This window comes from Anguilla rostrata, chromosome 4 (assembly GCF_018555375.3).
Source record: "Anguilla rostrata isolate EN2019 chromosome 4, ASM1855537v3, whole genome shotgun sequence".
NCBI classification, from domain to species: domain Eukaryota; kingdom Metazoa; phylum Chordata; class Actinopteri; order Anguilliformes; family Anguillidae; genus Anguilla; species Anguilla rostrata.
In genome coordinates, this window is record NC_057936.1 from 30,739,437 (window position 1) to 30,759,501 (window position 20,065).

Sequence of the window (20,065 nt, forward strand, 5' to 3'; positions counted from 1 at the left end):
TGGCGATGTAAATAACGGTAACGTTAAGGCCAGTTAAGATCAATGATTCGCAACGAGACTAAACGGTTTTAGAATGTTGCAGAGAAAATTGCAGCGGTGTGAACTGGTTAGTTGCAGAGCCTCTGAAGCCGTTGCCTAGGGTCTCAAAAGACCCACCATGTCAAATCGCCAAGTGCAGTTTTAGAACGTTTACAATCAGACCTCTTGGAATTTTGCAAGTTGCATCCAGTCTCGTTGCAAATCATTGATCTGAACTGGCCTTTAGTTAGCTACATTGCAACGCTGCAACAAGGTAGCATTGCATTCGAGAGACAGTTTGCGAGGTCGGTACTGGTCGGTACCGGTCGGTAGCTAGCGTTTTTTCTAATTGTTATTACACAAAAACTTATTAGGGTTCCATAACCCCCCCAGCTTTAATGCTAGCAGACACCGGAAAAAACTGTACGCCGCTCACACACAAGTGAGTTGAAGAGCAAGCCTGTTGCGTTAGCTCCGCCTACCCTCTCTGGCGGACCAACCACTGATGGGTGATGGAAAACGTGTCACTATCTATGCGCCGCTTGTGATTTTTTCCCGGGAATGTCGCCACAGACACCCAGTTCTTTAATCATAAATTATAATAATAATAATAATATAAATTAATATAATAATAGGCTCAATCACCAATGTGTTACCTAATTAATTAAGTGATAGATAGTGACTTAACAGAAATTTATTTTAATGAAAATCTTCAAGATTATTACTTTAAGATACTTTTTCTAAACTCTTAACACAGCAACACACCTACATCACACAATCAGCCAAATAGTTAATTTTCTGCTCAAAACCACATTTTGTTCATTAAATACCAACTATACATTTCAAAATGCAAAACAACTTTCTCTACATACACTAACTCTATCAAAACACGGCAAACCCGACTCAATATCAAATCAAAATGTCAAAACACTAGCGCATGTTTTCTATCCAAGAGGAACATCTAGTCAATCATAGCACAACTTTCAAAATAGTAACAGTTGGCACATTACAAAAACTGCATTAATTTTCATGTTTCAGTTCTACCTGCATACAATAGACAGCATGAAATCCATTGTTTTTTATAATTCAGTTTCCTTTGTGAACCACTCTACATTTTTTGGTTGAGTGTCAAATGTGTGCATTTTTTGCAACATACTATCTATAAAAGTGAACGAGTCATCTTTACTTTATAGAATGTAGTAGAGAAAAATAGTAAGTGACATAATTGCTGCAGTAAAAGCTTTATTAGCAACATGAAATTGCTGCCAGTGATCAACAAAAAATCCAACATACATGGCCTTTGGTTTCCAAATGTGTAAAAATAAAATACACAATTACAGTAAATCAGCTATTTCTCAATGTTTCAATGATCTGTTCATTCAAAAATGCTTATCAGCTGTTTCAATATAGCTTCTGAGCCACTGTTGTTGCAGAAGTAGAGGCTTTATACTATATTTAAGGTTTTGAACATTAGGTTTTCATTTCTGGCATGCTGTGTGCAAGCATTTGTAAACAAGACAAGAAAGGTCCATAATTTTGGTATTGGGTAAGCATGTATGTAAAGAAACTTTAAGCATTTTAGAAACGTGTTAATTGGCTGCATATTCTGTGAAAACAACATGAATTGTGTTAATGGTATGGTCCACAACAGACGGATGTTGTGCTAATTGTGTTCAGAGTTTTGAAAATGTGACTACAGATTGGACAAAAGGATGTTAGCGATTGTAAAAAACTGTAAAAAAATGCAGAATTATAATTCTTTTATATGATCTCAATAAAAATCTAATTTGTGTTTGAGGGAGCTATCACGTGTTTGTTTGCAGTATTCGAAACCAAAAAATAATTTTAATAGAGCATGTTTTTATGACAAAGGGGCTGATGGGTTTCAAAGAAGAGTGGTAGAAAAATTCACCAGAAATCAATAGACACGTATGACATTTTGCCAGAGCGCTTTAGAGCCGCTGATTTGTTCTCGGTATAACTCCGTGCCTATCTATGTGATAAGATTCAATGGGAATGAATGAGCAGACCGTAGCGCTTTTTTCATCACAGCTACTGGCCTGAGAGCTGCCTAATATTAAAAACCTGGGTTCTGAACTTTAAAACCCATTTATAAATGAGCGTGAAACATTAGTCGTTTTTCACAAGGAGAGAGGGATTCTTGTGTGGTTTGTCTCTGTCTCTCTCTCAGGGATGCTACTTGCATTCTGTGGTGATGTTGCTCATACAGAGGTGTTGAATCCAAGAATAATCAGCCTCGTGTTGTTTTGTTACCGTGACAGTCAATACATGTTGTAACCTGGTGTTGATGGGGGGAAAAAGTCCTGTAATCAAATCTGTTCTGTTAATAGTATAATAGATTCCATCTAGAGTTCATTATTAACCATATTACTTACCCATAATTGCTGTGCACTCCAGGTTGCTGTGTGTGTGTGCATGTGTGTATGTGTATGTGTATGTGCACGCATGAGGTATTCCTACTCCAGAAAAGTGGTGGGCGCACTAAACCGAGAGAGGTCCTGTAGTAGTGTTCACATATTTTATAGCCGGGATATAGTCAAGATGTCTTTCTTGCCAGGTTTGTCTGTTTGTTATTCAGTGCTGTGGAGAGAGAGAGCACCTGTTGGCATTGTGAGCGTCACGGCCCTTTCCCTTTCATGTTGCTCATCATCAGCAAACACTGGGCAAAATTGAACTGTGTGAAAATGAATGTTTCATCATTGGCTTGGGGAGAAGCGCTGACCCCAGCTGGAGGAGGGCAGAGGGGGGCAGGCGTCCGTGTAGCCCGACAGTGCGGGGGCCTTAAAAGAAAGGTCATCAATCTGGTCCCATTAGCGGCGGCGGGGGCCGCTAATGCATGCCGTCACATGCCCCTGTGCCACGGAGAGACACACTTTGCGCGCCCGCGCCCCTCCTGATCAACCCGAGGCAGGACGGCGCCGACAGGACCGCGGCACAGACGCCGCCGGGCCCTCCGGTGACGGACGGCTGCCATCGGCCACATGAAAAGCTTGCGGACCTCGAATGTGTCTACAAGCCGTTATCTTTCTCCCCCCGCCATTGTAAACTGCTCCTACTACTGCTGTCAGCGTTCAGAGTATTTCTCTAAGATGAGTGATGAACTCGCTGGAGAGGCACTGACCTGGGAGCACCTTGTGCCACGGTGAATAGCAATGTGCCGTCCGATTGAATTCCCACATCTAGGCATTGGTACGTACTTGAATGACCTTTATTAATGCTCCATCTATGGACATTATCTGTTTCCCCCACTTCATACTTAAATTGTCAAGACTGTAACCTTCCCTGTAGAATGGTGTCTACTCGAAGGATATTATAGGAGAATATTATGGTTTTTTACCTTATAGACATTAATGTTTTTTTTCAAACCATAATGACCATAATGATGTGCGTGCGTGTGTATATGTGTGTGTGTGTGTGTGTGTGTGTGTGAGTGAGTGTGCATGTGTGTATGTACGTGTGTGTGTGTGTGCATGTGTGTATGTGTGTGCGTGTGTGTACGTGTGTGTAAGGAATAAACCATGACAAGCCATGTTCCTCGTGATTTATGTGCACGCGTATGGTGGTAATGCGGCACAAAGCTGAACGCTGAGTGTCATTCCCACCCCAGAAGTGTGTATACATAATGAGAACCACGCTGCTAGGAGTGCTTCATTCCACTTATACCACGCCACTTATCTCAAACACATATAGGATGACAAACATACAAAAAATAAAATATTTATCAAGCAAAAATCATCACACATTTTAGTGTGTGTGCTTCCGCTAAGCATTACAGTTCCTGCATTGTCACGATGCAGGAAGTACAGCATAACGCTATGTTTCTTGTGCAGCAGGCAGTGGCAAAACGCAGGTGTTGTACAAGCGATCAAAACAAAATGAGAAAGATATTTGGAAACTGCTTGAAAACACACATTTTCTTTCCTACCTTTTAGGCTGAATGTGGGTGTCCATAAAAAAGTAAGGACATTTCTTTTCATTTGATTACTTATTGATACCGTTTATGCTACCTGGGGCTGTAAACACACCTTTGTTTGGAGAATGCGGGGAGAAAATATCAAAATTTACTTGAGATAGATGTGTGTACCACTCAAGTGCCCTGCACTTTGGTTTTGGTACGTCTGTTGTTCTTTCATTGGTTCGATCAGGTCTCCCCACAGTTATCTTTGTTTTGCCGCATTTGCGCATGATATGTTCTGTCACTGACTGCCAGGCTGTGTTGCCTCTTCTTTGTGTGGCTGAATTGCCATTTGCAGGGTTGCATAGGACTTTATCTAATGCTATCTGTAATCTGAGCTGCTCTCTGCTGTCCTCTGCAGTTGATAATTATTATGATCGTTTTGTATTGGAAATCTCTGTTGCTGTGTGGAACTTGAGAGCAAAGCTCTATAAACTACAATGTCAAATAAAAACTTGCCATCTGATACAGGCACACGTATAGTTATTTTATTGAATTAATTTAACATTATTTATTTTCTTAGCCTGTCCTGGTTTAGTCATTTAAAAAAAAAAAACATTCATTTGTGCATTCTTTAAAGCTTATCATGTGTGAAGATGATCAAAGAATGGAACAGTGCACTTTTCCCCAGGTCATCTTGGGAAGCAGGCAGCCTGTGCTGAAGCTTGGTTAAATTAGTGCTAGCCAAAAAAAGAGCTGCAATTAAGATGACAGCTGCACCTGTAAAAGGGGCTTCTTCACCTTACCTCCCTGCCACCTCCTACAGGGTCCCTAGAGCTGTCATTATGACTGTGTGCCTTCCTTTGACTGCTCCCAAATTGAGCTCTTTACTCCCCATGATACAGGAAGAAATACAGCTTCCATGTAGTGCTGCCATTCCATTAAATTCCTGTTTCTATCTCCACGCTGTGTGTATATATATATATATATATATATTTATGTGTGTGTGTGTGTGTGTTTGTGTGTGTGCGTATGTGTTTGTGTGTGCATGTGTGTGTGCGTGTGCGTGTGCGTGAGAAAGCTGATGGCATTAGTATATAGTGGAGTGCAATTCAAAACATGTAAAATGTCAAGTTAACCCATTAATAGTGATTAAAATCCATACGATGGGATCCTGTGGCCTTCCATAAAAATGTAAGCAATAATAGTAGTAGTAATAATCGTAATCATCATCATCATGTGTATCACACTTCATCATAAAAAAGCAGGCCAAAGTGCTTTGCACAACCATAGAAATACCAAGATAAACACGATCGCATGAAATGAGTGACTGCTCTTCAACAAAGCAGCTTCGAGAAGGTTTTTTTTTTTCTTTCTGCAAATGGAAAACATTGCTGGCTCTAATACTATGACAGTCAAAATGAAAATGAAAAGTGTTGTGATAATGGAGAGGTGCTCCACTGCCTACAATCAGAGCTTTCTGAGACAAGCGGCGACTCCTCCTCCCCCTGCCCCTCCCCTTCTGCAAAACCTGCAGAGACTCTCAATCTCCTCGCTGCCAAGCTTGGAAAAGAGGGAAGCAGCAACAGAAAGGTCACAAAAGTCATCCCAAGAAGGGTACTGAAGAGTGCTTTACTGTCTCTGGGACGTTTTGTGGTGGCAAGGGGCCAAAAGAAATGTCTCTCCACATTTGGGCTGCTGCAGCACCCCCCCACCCCACCCCTCCCCCATCGCTCCCCCCAGACATCAGTAATAGTGGACTGGATGAGAAAAAGGGCTAAGCCACCGAATCTCTGAATATTTTCAAGCCCAGAATCGCAAACTTCTCAAAGGCAGGGAGGAATGATATCTAACAAATTCACATCTGGCATTCATTTGATTGCATTCTTTATAAATGTACCAATTGTAAAAATAGTAATCTTCCCTTTAGGCCTATATGTTATCAGATACAGTTTAAGATATATATGTATATATATATGTTTTGCCTTTCAATAAAAGTGAAGAGATTTGGAAGGATACACCTATTGCATCGCATTTCCATGGTGTGGTGTTTGTCCCCAGAGGCGTAGTGCACCTGCAAAAACCTTTGAGGGGCCACAAACTCAAACAAAATATGGAAGGGTTCATCCATCAATTCATCCATTATCTGACATACTTATTGCTGGTCAGGGTCGCGGGATGGTGGGGTGTGCTAACTATCCCAGCATGCATTGGGCAAGAGGCAGGAATATTCCCTAGACAGGTCGCCAGTCCATCACAGGGCACACACACCATTCACTCACACTGATACCTAGGGGCATGTATTTCGCATGTTTACAGACAGTGACTAGTCACACTCACCACTCTAGAACTGCCTCAATGTGCGCTGCAAATCGGGTACCAACAAAGCTGTTCCAATCTTAAGGTGTTGTTATGGCCGCTCATTCCTATCTGGTCCTAATGTTAGTTGTGGGTCAAGGTGCAGCCCTGTCTCATTAATGTAAGATACACACACACAATTATTATCCCTGATGCCAACTGACTGGAGGAAGAAGAAACATGGGGGAAAGGGGGTTTTGCCTGTGTGTTCAGCCTGATTTTGAGTAATACTTTTGGCTTGTATATTGGAGATCATCATTCATACATAATATGTATGAATGATTATTAGAAATGACACATTAAAAAAAAAAAAATATTCATTTTATATCCGAGAGAGGCCAAAAATAAAAAAAAATCTGAGGGCCGCCTCAGTTTGAGTGGGCAGGAGGCCTCTGTTTGTCCCTGCACTTTATGTGAATCAATGCAGGATGGCTGTGTCATAAGGACAGGCCATTCCCATGCAGTTTGTGCACTGTCCCGTAATTACTCTAAAAATAACGAAAACTGATTTGGAAAAATAAGCCTAAAACATTTGTTCTCCCACTTTCTCCACTCACACACAAACACACTTGCACACAACCCCCCCCCCCCCTCTCTTTCTCTCTCTTTCTCTCTCATCTCCCTTTGGTAACGCTTTGTCCATATTCTGTGCAGCTGTTAGATTTTCCTACCTGATCCTCTGTAGACCTCCACAGGACAGCTTTGACAGCTCTGACGGTTCCTGTGGTAACCCTTGAATACACCATAATCTCTGTTCACCTGGCTTTGATTCCCCGCTGGAGCCTCCAGATCTACACTGACATCATTAAATATGTGCTGGAAACTGTCACAGCAATGTTTCAGTATTTTTTGTATTTTGTACGGCATGCCTGCTCTGGTATTTATTTTTATTATAATTTTTTTTTTTAATTTGCCTGTGATGCTACCAAAAATAAACCTGGTGTGCATGTGGTAATTTGGATGCGTTGTATTCAGAAAAAAATACAACCTGTAACCTTTTCTAATGCGTATTGCTTTATTATTTCCACGACAAGCTGAATGCCTTCTTCTTCATCTCAATTTGAAGGTGCTTTGGATGTCACCATGTGCTAATTCCAATGTAGACACTGTTCGATTCATTATTTGGTCAGGATGTTATTTCATTCAGGAAGTAGGTTTTTCAGTCCACAGGAGGTTTGAAACAAGGTGGAAATAGGACATGGCAGTGTTGCTTATGCAGGGTGTATAGAGGGCTGTAGGTTAACTTCCTGTTGCCATTAATTTATGACCTATTATTTAAAAAAAATCAGAAATAGTGAATTTATCAGAAGAATGAGAGCGTTGACCAGTCTTTTCTTTGTTCGATTCTGAATTGAGAATCCCAATGCTTGAAAAACACAAAGAAATACAGAATACGCATACTTCAGATTGGTGGGGGAAGAAGGAATACAAAGCAGGCTTGTTTTTATTACTTAGTGATGCAGCCAGGAGGAATTCTCTTGAGTGTCACGTTAAAAAAGGATTTTTGAAGTATGAGATTAGATTCATGTCATGCACAATCACAAAGTGGAAAATAAGAGAGGTTTGATTTATTTATTTATTTTTTGTTTCAAGATGACAAAAAGGCAAAATTAAATTGAATTTTAAAACCCTAGAGATTAGTTTAGGATTTTTCCCTTTTAAAATATTTTGGTACTTTTTTCACTCTGCCATCTTCATATTGTTAACCATTCATATGCCATGGTGCCCTATCTTATGTCTTGGCTTACCCATATGGAACACTAGAAGTAAAAGTTGGCTGTACTCTTGTACTGTTTTAGCATATTCTAACACGAGGTAATCACATAGTTTAAGGGTTGATTTTTCACTCCCTTTTCAGATGATGGCATATCAAATAAAGTGTCAGCTGTACTTATCAAGTGTATAATGACTGTAATGGTTTCATAGCTAAATTGTCATCACCAAGCATCAGGGGTGCCACCTATGATTTTGGGCCCCATGAAAATATCTCACATTGGGCCCCACAACCCCAGATAATCCTATGGTCTAATATTTTTGTGAGGGCCTTTGGAATCATCCTAACTCCCTTGCCCCCTAATGGCACCCCTAAAGGGCTAAAATCTGGTTTAAGTCATGTCCACTTCAGTCATTTTTAATACGGAACCAGTAACGTATTTAGAATTCTCATATGGCTGTATTGCAGTGGAACATTGCTGTTACATTGCTTGCTGGTTTAGTGGATTCTGTCATCCAGGAGGAATTACATGGTTTATGATGGATATATTATCTATTTACATGGCTGTTTGTTTACCAGACGTTACTAAAGCAGTTTAGGCCAGGTACCTTGCTCAAGGGTAGAACAGCTTAACCCACCTAGAATTCAGCCTACATCCTTAAGGTTACAAGATGAATCATCAAACAGCTGCAGAGATTTAAATTATGCTTGCCCGTCAGCATTATATTCACATGGACTTTTTGGGGGGGTAGGGTGAAGGTAGCAACATTATTCATCCGCAGATGGTTATGATTATGTTTACACAAAGCTGATATTAATGTTGGAGGAATCAGGATAGTTTGAAGGGTACATTTCAGGGGATGAGGGCAAGAATACGACCATATCCCCCCTAGTCTACTGAACTGGGATGAAATATATTGTTCTGACAAAGAATTACTCTATGGGAAAATTAATTAAACTGAGTGAAAGCAATAATTTGAATTGCGAATCCTCTTGAAAATCTGGAGTATTCTATTGAATTGCACATTTCTGACGCTGGGTCTATTTTGGATAGAAATAATAGAAATAAATGAACTAAAAGAGATAGTTACTTCAGCATATTGTGGAAATTCTACAAAAGAGTCACACAACAAATTGAAAGAATGTATTATCAGGAGGGTATACAAGAAATGCAGAGCTTTTTTTATTGCTGTGTGGCTACTCGACTCCTTTGTAGCCTGGTGTTCCAAACATACAGCAGCTGTCCAAATGGTGATTTGCTTCACATCATTGGTACTTTGTGCCCACTGTAACAACATTTAATATCATTTCCCCAAAGACCCCAAATTTTTAATATTACACGTTCAATAAATGTTAGGAGCATTGTTGTAACTGTGTACCAACCAGCAAATGTTATCTGGCTAATGTTAGTCAAGTTAGCTAGAGTAGTGATCATTTTATTCAGTAAAATATTGAGCCTGCCAGAGAAGTGATAATGTTAATTGAATTATATAGTCTCTTGTGTTACTGCACTTATTGTTTCTCTATGGATTTGATGTTATATTGCAAGATGGCAGCACAGATGCCAGGGGTGCACGGCTGCATTGCTGTCATTTAGAAAATGGCAGAAAAAGAGGGGGGCCAACATTGTTTGAATAAAAAAAGAAGTCTTCAGATAGGCTTTGAGTTCAGACTCCTTAAAATGCATCTTGATGCTATTTAAACTAACAGGAGCCTGCATTCTGTTTTGAGTTTGTGTACATTACTTTGTTGATGATACCACACATTTATGCTGTATTGCATGAGATGGAAGTACAGCTGGCATTGAATTGGTTAGCTTGGTTAGCGTCAGCAGCAGTGGCAGATAAACAGAGACAGTAGTTCATCCGCTTCAGTCCTACGCTATTTTTCATTGTTAAAAATATAACTACATAGGTCTTACCAGGATATTATTTGTAAGGGTGATTTGCGGTCACAAGTGCTCCCAAGCTTAATTTGCAGGTCTCGCCGTTTAAATTCCGGTCACCTGTATGACCATAACAGCCACAATTTTGAGCTCTGCTTCAGTATGTGACAATGTCTACAGGAAACAAAAAAAAATCTCTACAGTAACTTGATTTTATTATGCCCTGCAAACCACAGGTGCTGTGCCTAATGCGCAGAGCAGAAAAAAAGTCCCTTTGTGGACAGTGCTCTGTATGCCTGCCTGAATTGCTGTGACCTAGAGCAATTCTTGAACAAATAAGATTGCCTTTGTGTCCGCATTATTTTCTGTTGACATTTGCTAAGCACTCAGGCTGCTGGCTGGGGAGATAAATGAGGGTCTAAAATGTGGCTGTATCATCCAGTGTCTTTAATGTTACCTTGAGAGGGGAAGAGGGAAAAAAAAGACAATGGAATTGTTTCTTGCAGAAAATCAGCACTGCCTCACAGTGATGGCCATGTGGTTCAAAGGGTTTCCCATTATATTTATTTATTTATTTTCAGGCTCTCAAATGCAGAAAACAAAACATCTAAATAATGATATTGGTTATTATTATTGTACTTGGTATAATATAAAAAAAGAGTAAAATTAGACCTGTGGTTGTACAGTCAAGGAACGACTGTGTCTTACAGTAATTCTGATATTATTTTTTGTTTGATCTTGTATTTTCTATACTGCTTTTTATGTAAAGCAGTTTTATGTTTTATGCATATTTTTCTATAATATGAATCTACATATGTATGTAGTACAGCGAAAAATAGGAAATATAAATAATTGTTGAATGCAATTATAGGCTGCCTTTTGTAGAAAAAATAGGGAACAAACGCCCTTCAGCAAAAAGAGAAAAGGAATTCATATATCATTTACCATTTTCTATACAAAAGTCAATTATTACACAAGCCCTTGCTTCATTCCCTTATTTCACAAATATGATGACATGAAGGTAATCATTGAACAAATTTAATTAGCTGCTGATTTCGTTTTATTAGTCAAAGACATTATGGCTCCCTGTGAAATATTTGTGTTATATGGTAAATTCTACAAAGCTGCAATTAGCACTATTAAAGTATTCCAATAAATTAGAATAGCAGGTTTATCATTGCAGTTTTATGCGCAATGACTAGTATTCAACAGCTGCATCTTGAACACATTGTATAGATACATACTCATCAGCATCCGTCATGTTACAAAAAAAAAAACATTTGTGTGAACATTTGTGGGTGTGGGTGTGCGTGCTTGCGCATATGTAAATGCACTTACATGCACAAGTGTGTATATGTACTTAAATGTGTGCATGTGTGTGTGTGTTTGCTTGCACATGTGTGTGTATGCACTTACGCGTGCGTGTGCGTTCGCGTATGCACTTACACGTGCCTTTGCAGTGTGTGTATGTGTGTGGTGAGGTGTTGTTGTGTCGCCTTGATTCCCCCCCCCCCCCCAACAGTATTAATCATGCTGAGCCAGAGAAGAGACAGGATCATGCTTAATATCTCCGGTGCACTTTACTTTTGCATGGTATTCTCCAGCCATTGTGTCGCAGCTGTGCCATTTCCTTGGTAAAGCCACATTGCAATCTCCATTATGCTTTGGGCGAGGGATAATTTATTGTCAAATAAAAAAATAGGTCAACACTAATGTCACTTGATGATCAACCACCCAGGTTTAATAAAACATCTCGCCGGTGCATATTCCAGCACGGCGCAGGGTGTTTCAGTGGGACTACCTGGCTACAGCACTGCTGTAATTACCCCGCTGTCAGGGTGATAAGTGGTATTAATGGCTGCCTCGTGCACTTTAGTCTGCACTGAGCTTAGAGAATTGCGAGATGGGATTATTATAGGAGTCTGGCTGTAGCGGGTGCTGTTCTCTCTCTCTCTCTTTCTCTATCTCTCTCGCTGTCTCTTGCTCTCTCTCACTCTCTTTATCTCTCTGTATCTCACCTACTTAAATGAAAAAAAAAATCCTAAAATTGTGTTACTGTATCACCCTGGCTCATTAACTTCTGCCATTTCAACAGCTGTTTATTTGCTGAACCTGTTCAATAATGAAAGTGAATGTGCAGCCTGTGAACTCCCCCTGCTACTGGCTTGTCACGCGCCAATCACATGGACCAACAAAACAGGGTGCATCCATTTTGATTCCGCATGAATATTTAATTACCCTGCACTAAATTATCCTATTTATTATTTAAAATGGGTATTTCATTGTCTACCAATATGGTGCCTTCTAGCTGTTATGTAGTCACCGGAATTTATAACAGCATTACTCTTTGGTAGCAGTTGCTGAAGATGCATCTCACAGCGTAGCAAGAATCAGCTAGCCTTTTGTCTTGAGTGATGGCATTTCATTTCAGACCAAGGGCAGAAAACACATTAACCAGATACACCACTACTGTGCTGTAGGACTGTCAACTGGGCCAAAAAATGACATTTAAATATTGTATTGAAACAATAACGGTGATTTGTTTGCATTCTAATATTTGTTGCAAAAGCTGCATAATTATTACATTACCATGAAATATACTGTATAGTGTAGTTTTAGGTGCCTCCTTTTGTGCATGTTGTGTCCACAAGGAGATGCAAGAAGGGCACCAAGGCAAAGGAAGGTAAAGATCCACTAAAAGTCCTGACATAAATCATTGACAGACAGCGACAGAACAGAAAGCAGGGCTGGTTAGCCCTTATGTACTGTAGGTAAATTGACTGAGAATATTGTTGTTTGTAACGACAACCTGAAATAAGCAAAAAGCTAGACAATCACAGTATCACATAAAAACTGTCTAGATCATGTGTTGATTGAATTGATAATATATTTTAACCTTACAATTACACCCTTATTTTAATAAAGAGCACAACATTCTCATTCTCTTAGAATGTTCTCAAGAACAAAATTGGCTACGCCATGAAAATATCATGAAAACCAGGTCTGCTTCAGTTTGGCTGCCTAGCAAGATCCTTTTAAATATTTTTTTACCAAGAACACAAGATGATCTACTTGGTTAGAACAGCACATGTATTTACATTATTCAAAAAGTTAATTTGAATGATTTTTTTTTTCCTGTTTTAGGAAAATTAGAATTTTTTAACTAAATCTGACTACCGTACTGTGACTGTGCCTGCAGTCCATCCTCATCATGTTACCTGACCAAGAGGGGTCATTTCTTGCTATCATAAATTAAAAAACAAAAAAAACAACAACTTAAATGCAGTTGTTGATAACACACACCTGTGCAACCAAAATGTTATTTATTTATTTATTCATTTAATTGTACATGCAAGGTTTTCTAAGCTGCATGACTGGTTTAATTATAATTTTTAATCATTACATCATTTATTTATCTTATAGGTGCCTGAAATGCGCTGATGCTCCTTGTCAGAAAAGTTGTCCGACCAACCTGGACATAAAATTTTTCATCACCAGTATTGCAAACAAGGTAAGTTCTTCCTCTTTTCACAAGTGAATCATCCCTATATGCGTGAGGTCTTCACCTGCTAATACTGAAACTGACAGACACTTTATTTCACATTTTATGACTTTCTTTTTTCTAGGTTTTGTATTAATTCTAGCTTAATTACACAGTTACATCAATGAACAACAGTGACTGGTGAATGCCATGACTCAAAGGGGCAGTATTTTAGGTGTAGGCTACTCATTTAAATGGATGCATTTCATGGTTACTCTGGTGTTGTACATGTAGTAGACCTGTCTTTCATGTGTATGGTCTCTTCGGTAAGTGAACAGAAAGAGGCTTGAAATAATTACTGTAGGTTCTCTCTGCTTCTCTACTCAGAGGCCTCTGCCTGGATGTCCTCTGTTTTCGGAGTATCTCTTTATAATTCCTCAAATCAAAGTGCTCTTGCGTTTTGTGTCATTATTCACATAATATTGCATATCAAAGTTTTACCTAATATGTTTCACTTTTCAAATAGGTGGATTTAATTCATACGTAGGGCCAGACGTGCGTGCACAAAACTTGCAGGTCAAAATGCGCCCTGATGAGGGTATGTTGGTGCCCACGCAGTCTGCGTGAAATTAATGTCTTATTTACTAAGGCTACAGCTAATTGCGCAATCAGCGAATGGAACTGCCTACTAATCCTATTTTGCGAATGAAGCAGAGCTTAAAACGCGCTATTCAAAAAACATATTTTCAGTGTGTTGAATATCTTCATTGGATGTGGGGAATTTGATGTATCTTCTGGTGGGACGTAAGAGCGTATCAAGAACTACAAACAGCGCATGACAAAATGTGAACTGCTGTGGCAACTGTTGTGGCACAGTGGCAACTGTTGATTGAAATGATTCAGATGCAGAATTGTGTAATATTGAAAGGAGCTTGACTATTGCCAAGATGGAATGGGAACATTGTGTGGGTGGTTCTAGGTCATCTTTTGTTTCTCCCAGAATGGTAATTATGTCTAGGAATGGGTGTTTGTAACAGAAGTTTCAGGTGTCACTGATTCCATGATTTTTGTCCCTTTTTGGCAGTTCCATGTTTTTTCATGATTTTTCGACAGTTTTGGATGGTAGCTATAATGCAGTCAGTTGTTGCAATACAATGTTTGATGTCCCTGCAACAGTCTAGATGCTGAGTGCTCCTTTTCCTGTAGTTACGGTAATCTCATCAGTGACACTGTAACCATGTTTTTTTATTATTTTATTTTTTTTCTCTGTGCTCAACAAAAGGAATTAAATGCAGCAGCCTATCAATGCATTTATTTTTTTTTAACTTCAAGCACTGTTACTGTTACAACTGCGCATGCTATTGCAGTCATTTTGCACTGCTGCCCATGAGATCTTGGTTAATTCAGTAAATATTTTTTAAAACACAGATTTCTGCCCTTTTTTCAGTTACAGTGTTTTTGAAAAACTTTTAAGTGAGTGCTCTGTGACTTTATTCAATATTTTCCATGACAAACACCCAGCCGTAATTATTGTATGGTTGCTTAATCTGTACCGTTTCTGATTTCTTTCTCAGGGAGTTGAAATAGTGTGATTCTTGTTGCAAAGGTTCTCTCAGTGCATCTTCAAGGCCTATGCAACTCATCTAGGCTTCCAGCCCTGTGCGTTTGTTCGATACATAAGACTGTCATAGCTGAAACTAGTTGCAAAAGGCGTAGTAAATCTGACCCATATTGTACAGTAGACCTAGCAACATAGTCAAGGACTAATTCAGTAAAAATTAATACAGCTCTTGATGTACAGTACTTGCTTGCCATAAGTATAGCTAAAATACCTCAGCTATCTCGATGATACAAAATAATTACGGCAAAGTTTCCAACTTGTAATTAACTTGGACATTGCATACGTCATAAGAAATAATGTGTACATCTCACTCATCCAACAGCAAATAAAAGAAGATAAAATACTATTATCGCCTATTGTATCATAAATGTATTTAAAAAGACGTTGAGGCAAGTGCATGTTAAAATAAAGGTGAAACAATGGAATTGCCATGATGCAGTGGGCTTTCTTGGCAAATGACATTATTCCAAACTTTCTTCACTGACATGTCAGTGTCTTACCAAGGATAAAAGAGGTTATTGCTGGTGCATGGCACAATATCCAGATATTAAGGCTTTTTCTTCATTCAGTCTAATTCTGTACATCACTTGCTCCTGTATGCATAGGCATGGGCTCAAGTACATTACTTTAAAAAGGACATCATAACTGTTTTAAAATACAGTCAACAAAGTATAATTAACTAAAAGAAAAAATAAACCAATCGCCTGAAATGATTGACTTGAATATTGAATATTTTAATTGACAATTGTTGTGTACATCTTGAAATGTGAAGTTTTTTCTGATATTCTAATACTATAGTGCAGGCACAATTAAGAGCTGCACACACCTCAATGGTCACAATTAAAATCTTTAAAATATGACTCCATATGCTTATATTTTTTATGGACCTTGCCATGATTTTTTTTCTGCGCTTTGGTACATAATATTTTATTGCAAGGAATAGCACTTTGAGTAAAACACTTGCTTCACCTCTGTATTGAGTTTGAAAATGAGAAGAATTGGAAATGAGATATTAAAGAGTCTTCTTACAGAGCTACTATTTCCTTCATGACTGTTAATTTGCCATGCTGGGGAACATTATAAAACCATCAAGGGTCTTTAATTCTTTTTCAAGCCGCAAACTCATTACCACACATATATTGCAGATTTGAGTTAAAATCCAATTCTTTTTATTTTAAGATAAGCAAAATTCAATTTCTCCTATCAACTGGATTATGATACATGAAGAAAAACGGTAATGTTGTCAGATCTCGCTTTGTCTTCCCTGAAATGTGTTTTCATTTAGTTTTGTTTTGACAGGTTCATAAGAGCAGAAGTTGTACCAGTTATAAATATAGACTTCCTAATTAAATGGCTAGAAAGACTTAATGGTTCTACTTTAATGAAGTACAACACAACTAATGGGAAATTGAGACTTTCAAAAGTGTTTAATCTCTTCCAATGATTATCATACTTTTTCTCCCTATTTAAAGGTATGGTTAAAACAGGAGCATAGTCTTGTATGATGCAAAATGTGAAAATACTTTTCAGTTTCTGACAGATCTGATGTTTCTATGGGCAACAACAAGTGAACGTGCTGAAGTGGGAAATGTCTTTTGAAAGTTGTTTCAGCACTTACATAGTTTGTTTTACAGAACCGACTATTCATAGACCCTTGTGCACATTAATCCTAAAATCTCATGTTTATTCCTTCAGTTCATTTATCTAGTCACACTTTCAACTTTTTACACTGAAAAGCCCCATAGATGGAGAAATTTAAAGATTATATATAGAGGTATGGTAACAGTAGGGTGAAATTAGTTATTTTTGCTATATTCTTAAGGCTTTTAGATTTGAGATCGAAAGTTGAATATGAGACAAAAGGCAATCAGCTTTTTTAATGGTATTTACCTGCCTATATGCCTATATGTTTTACCATTTTGCAGAAAGGTCTGTTTTTGTGTTGAGTCCCTCCAATTTTGGCTGTGCAAAAGTTGACTGACAGATGTTTATTGTTGCTCAGGTGTTTCCTTTTGCTTGGTTTGTTCGCACATAAAAGAGCAGTGAGTGTCTAGTCTTGGATTTCGACTTTTTTCAAATGTGGAGATTGCTTTTGGAGGCCAAGGCATACACCATCATGAAGAACAAAGAACTAAGTATGGCTGAAAAACAACTAATCTGTGAGCTGAGAGACAGAAGAATTCATCAAGAAGGATAGCACAAAAACTGGGTATATCAAGTACAGCAGTTTGGAGAGCAACCATGGTAACACTGTACAGGTTGGCAAAGGAAGACAACTGCAGTTGATGACAGGTGAATCCTAAGAGCTGTGAAGAAAAACCTAAAACATTGGTCAGTGACATCACCTGCAGTCTCCAGAGGATAGTGGTGAAAATATCACAAGCCATCATGCAGACTTTGTTAACAGAATTATTGAGGCAACACTGCACAAAGCAAACCTTTCATCAGCAGCAAGAATTAAATGGCCAGATTAGAGTTTGCCAAAGAAGAAGAAGAGTTCTGGAACAAAGTTCTATGGACAGATGAGACCAAAATAAACTTTTACCAAAGTAATGAAAAGCCAGAACTAAGGAGAACGGTCCTTCCTTCCATCCAGCCCATGATCCAAAGCATAGCACTTCATCTGTGAAATTTGGAGGAGACCATGTCATGGGTTTGACATGTATGGCTGCTTCTGGAACAGGCTCACTCATCTTTATTGGTAATATAATGGAGGGTGGTAGTGGTAGGTTGAATTTGACAGGGTATAAACAGATTTTGTCTGGCTATGTACTAAGAAATTCATTAGCTGGCAGCAAGACAATGACCCCAAACACGCTGCCTATGCAACCAAAGTATTCATCAATGGAGAAAGGTTATCAAACAAGCAGTTGTTGCATTTAATGGCTATGCATCTTAATATTAAACTTTATTGCTTTGATTTACTTTCAAGTTCATCTGTTAGCTTGCTTTTGCACAGCTGGAAATGGGGGAACTGAAATGTATACTCATACCATGAAAATAGAAGGTAATCTGATCTCAAATCCAAATCCAAATATACTGTATATCCCAGTTTTGTATGTGCTACATTAATATAAAGTGCAATGGCTAACTGATATATAGAGTATGTTTCAAAAGCACCACACTTCATAGTAATTGACCTTTTTGAATGAATTACATTTTCAAATAACAAACAGGATTTGTATTTTTATAAATCATATTTGAAGCGAAAAACAGAATAAGCAATAGTTCATGATTCAATTTAGAGTCCTCTTTGTTGGTACAATTTGGACAGTAAATTGAATCATGAACTATGAAGAGCTGCCACACTGAAATTAACTAAAGACTGTAGGGTCTGAAGGAAACATAAAAAGAAAACCTGCGAGATGCATACATAACAAATCAATCCAACATTTACAAGGACAGTGTGATTTGTGTGAATGGTGGAATTGTGCAAAAAATGCCAGCATACACACCCCCACATGCATTATTTCTCTCTCTCCCACATACAGCTATGCAGACATGCGCACACACAATCAAGCACACAAATATTGTGCACTCACACACATACACCGCACACACACATTCACATTATATTGCAATATAGATATGGCCACGTATTCCAGTCTAATCAGCTGTTTGTATGTTGCAGAACTACTACGGAGCAGCAAAGGCCATCCTGTCGGACAACCCCCTGGGCCTGACGTGCGGCATGGTTTGTCCCACCTCTGACCTCTGCGTGGGAGGCTGCAATCTGTATGCCTCAGAGGAGGGGCCCATTAACATCGGAGGACTGCAGCAGTTTGCAACTGAGGTAGGTGCCATGCTGAGGTCACCTGCTGTGGGCCGCCTCTCAGAACCTCTGCACATGCTGGGTCAAGGCAAGGTTTTATCCAGCTTAAATGCAATGCAAAAGTCTAGTGTGTGTGTGCATGCATGCGTGTGTGTGTGCATGTGCGTGTGCGTGTCTGTGCGTATGTGTGTGTGTGTGTGTGTTTACTAGGTTATACTTCACTTTTTGTGTCGTTCACAATCATAAGAACAGCAGCAGTAGTGGTGGCAGCTGTGGGAATACAAGGCAACATAAGCAGGCCTGTTTTATTCATTGAAGCAACCTGTTCGATTGGCTGTTTGTGTTCGGCAATCCGGCCCTGACATGCACCCATATTTCTATTTGGTTTGTCAGTTGTAACTTCTCCCATCTCTGTTTAGTTCACATAACCCTTGATGGAGTGGCACTCTTTAATATCAGGGTTATATTAATGGTGCCTCCGAAGCCTTTGTTACGCCATTCACTGGGTTGCTGTCTTTCAGTCGTTACCATTAGAGCAATAATTCTCCCTTATGCTATTGTACAGCCCGTGTCCTGCCATGATAAATGTCAGATTCGCCATTATAAACACACACTTACGCAAAATGAGGAAAAATCTGAATGAAAAGCCGGCTTACTCTAGATGTCAAAGATGTAGAAGATCTAGCTGTCTCAAAACAGAGGAGCAAATGATTGTGTTTGGTAACCAAATGAAAGAGACATTTTTTCTGTGTAAAATTCAAGATTTAATGCCAAATTAAATTATATTTATATTTGAAATGGTAGGCAAAAAATGACAAACAAAAATAATTTAAATAATGTGAAGATCTTTGTGGCCATTAGAAATAAAGGACATTTTTGTGTTTTTTCCTTATTTTTCATGTGCTGTAATCGTTATCTGAAATGACAGGTTTTTTTGTTCAGCTGCATGTTTTTGAGCTGCTATGTGCCATTTTTGTTTGATCTTCTGCAGGTGTTTTTCTTGGTTGAATAATGATTTAGACTACAGGTGTTTTTTTATGGTATGGTATTGAGGCAATCGGGTTTCTGTTCTTGCCATTGCTGTTGTAGGTTTTACTTAGTTCCATGGTAACTGCTAATTAAATGAAAATGTCAAAGATAGCGTGTGGGCTTGGATTGCTGTTTTTGACCTGCAGCCTTTTGTACCTTGTGTTCAGGATGCATTTTTTGGTCTTAATGATGACTTTCCTTCTTTAAAGCATGCTGTAAACTTTGCAAAATGCAATGTCCATATTCATCAGTGTCAGTCTGGCTTCATGCC

At 38.8% G+C, this 20,065-nt stretch overlaps 1 protein-coding gene across 3 annotated transcripts in view; it reads left to right on the forward strand.

The window, feature by feature from the left end:
* The window catches only part of dpyda.1 (dihydropyrimidine dehydrogenase a, tandem duplicate 1), a 181,974-nt gene that overhangs the window by 43,228 nt on the left and 118,681 nt on the right, over window positions 1-20,065 (forward strand). For all 3 annotated transcript variants that reach the window (XR_010329557.1, XR_010329558.1, XM_064332212.1), the window contains exons 4-5: window positions 13,315-13,402; window positions 18,625-18,786. Coding sequence is in view for 1 of the 3 variants with exons in the window: in XM_064332212.1 (XP_064188282.1) it covers window positions 13,315-13,402; window positions 18,625-18,786 (250 nt within the window). In the remaining 2 variants the exon portion in view is untranslated. The remainder of the gene's footprint in view (window positions 1-13,314; window positions 13,403-18,624; window positions 18,787-20,065) is intronic.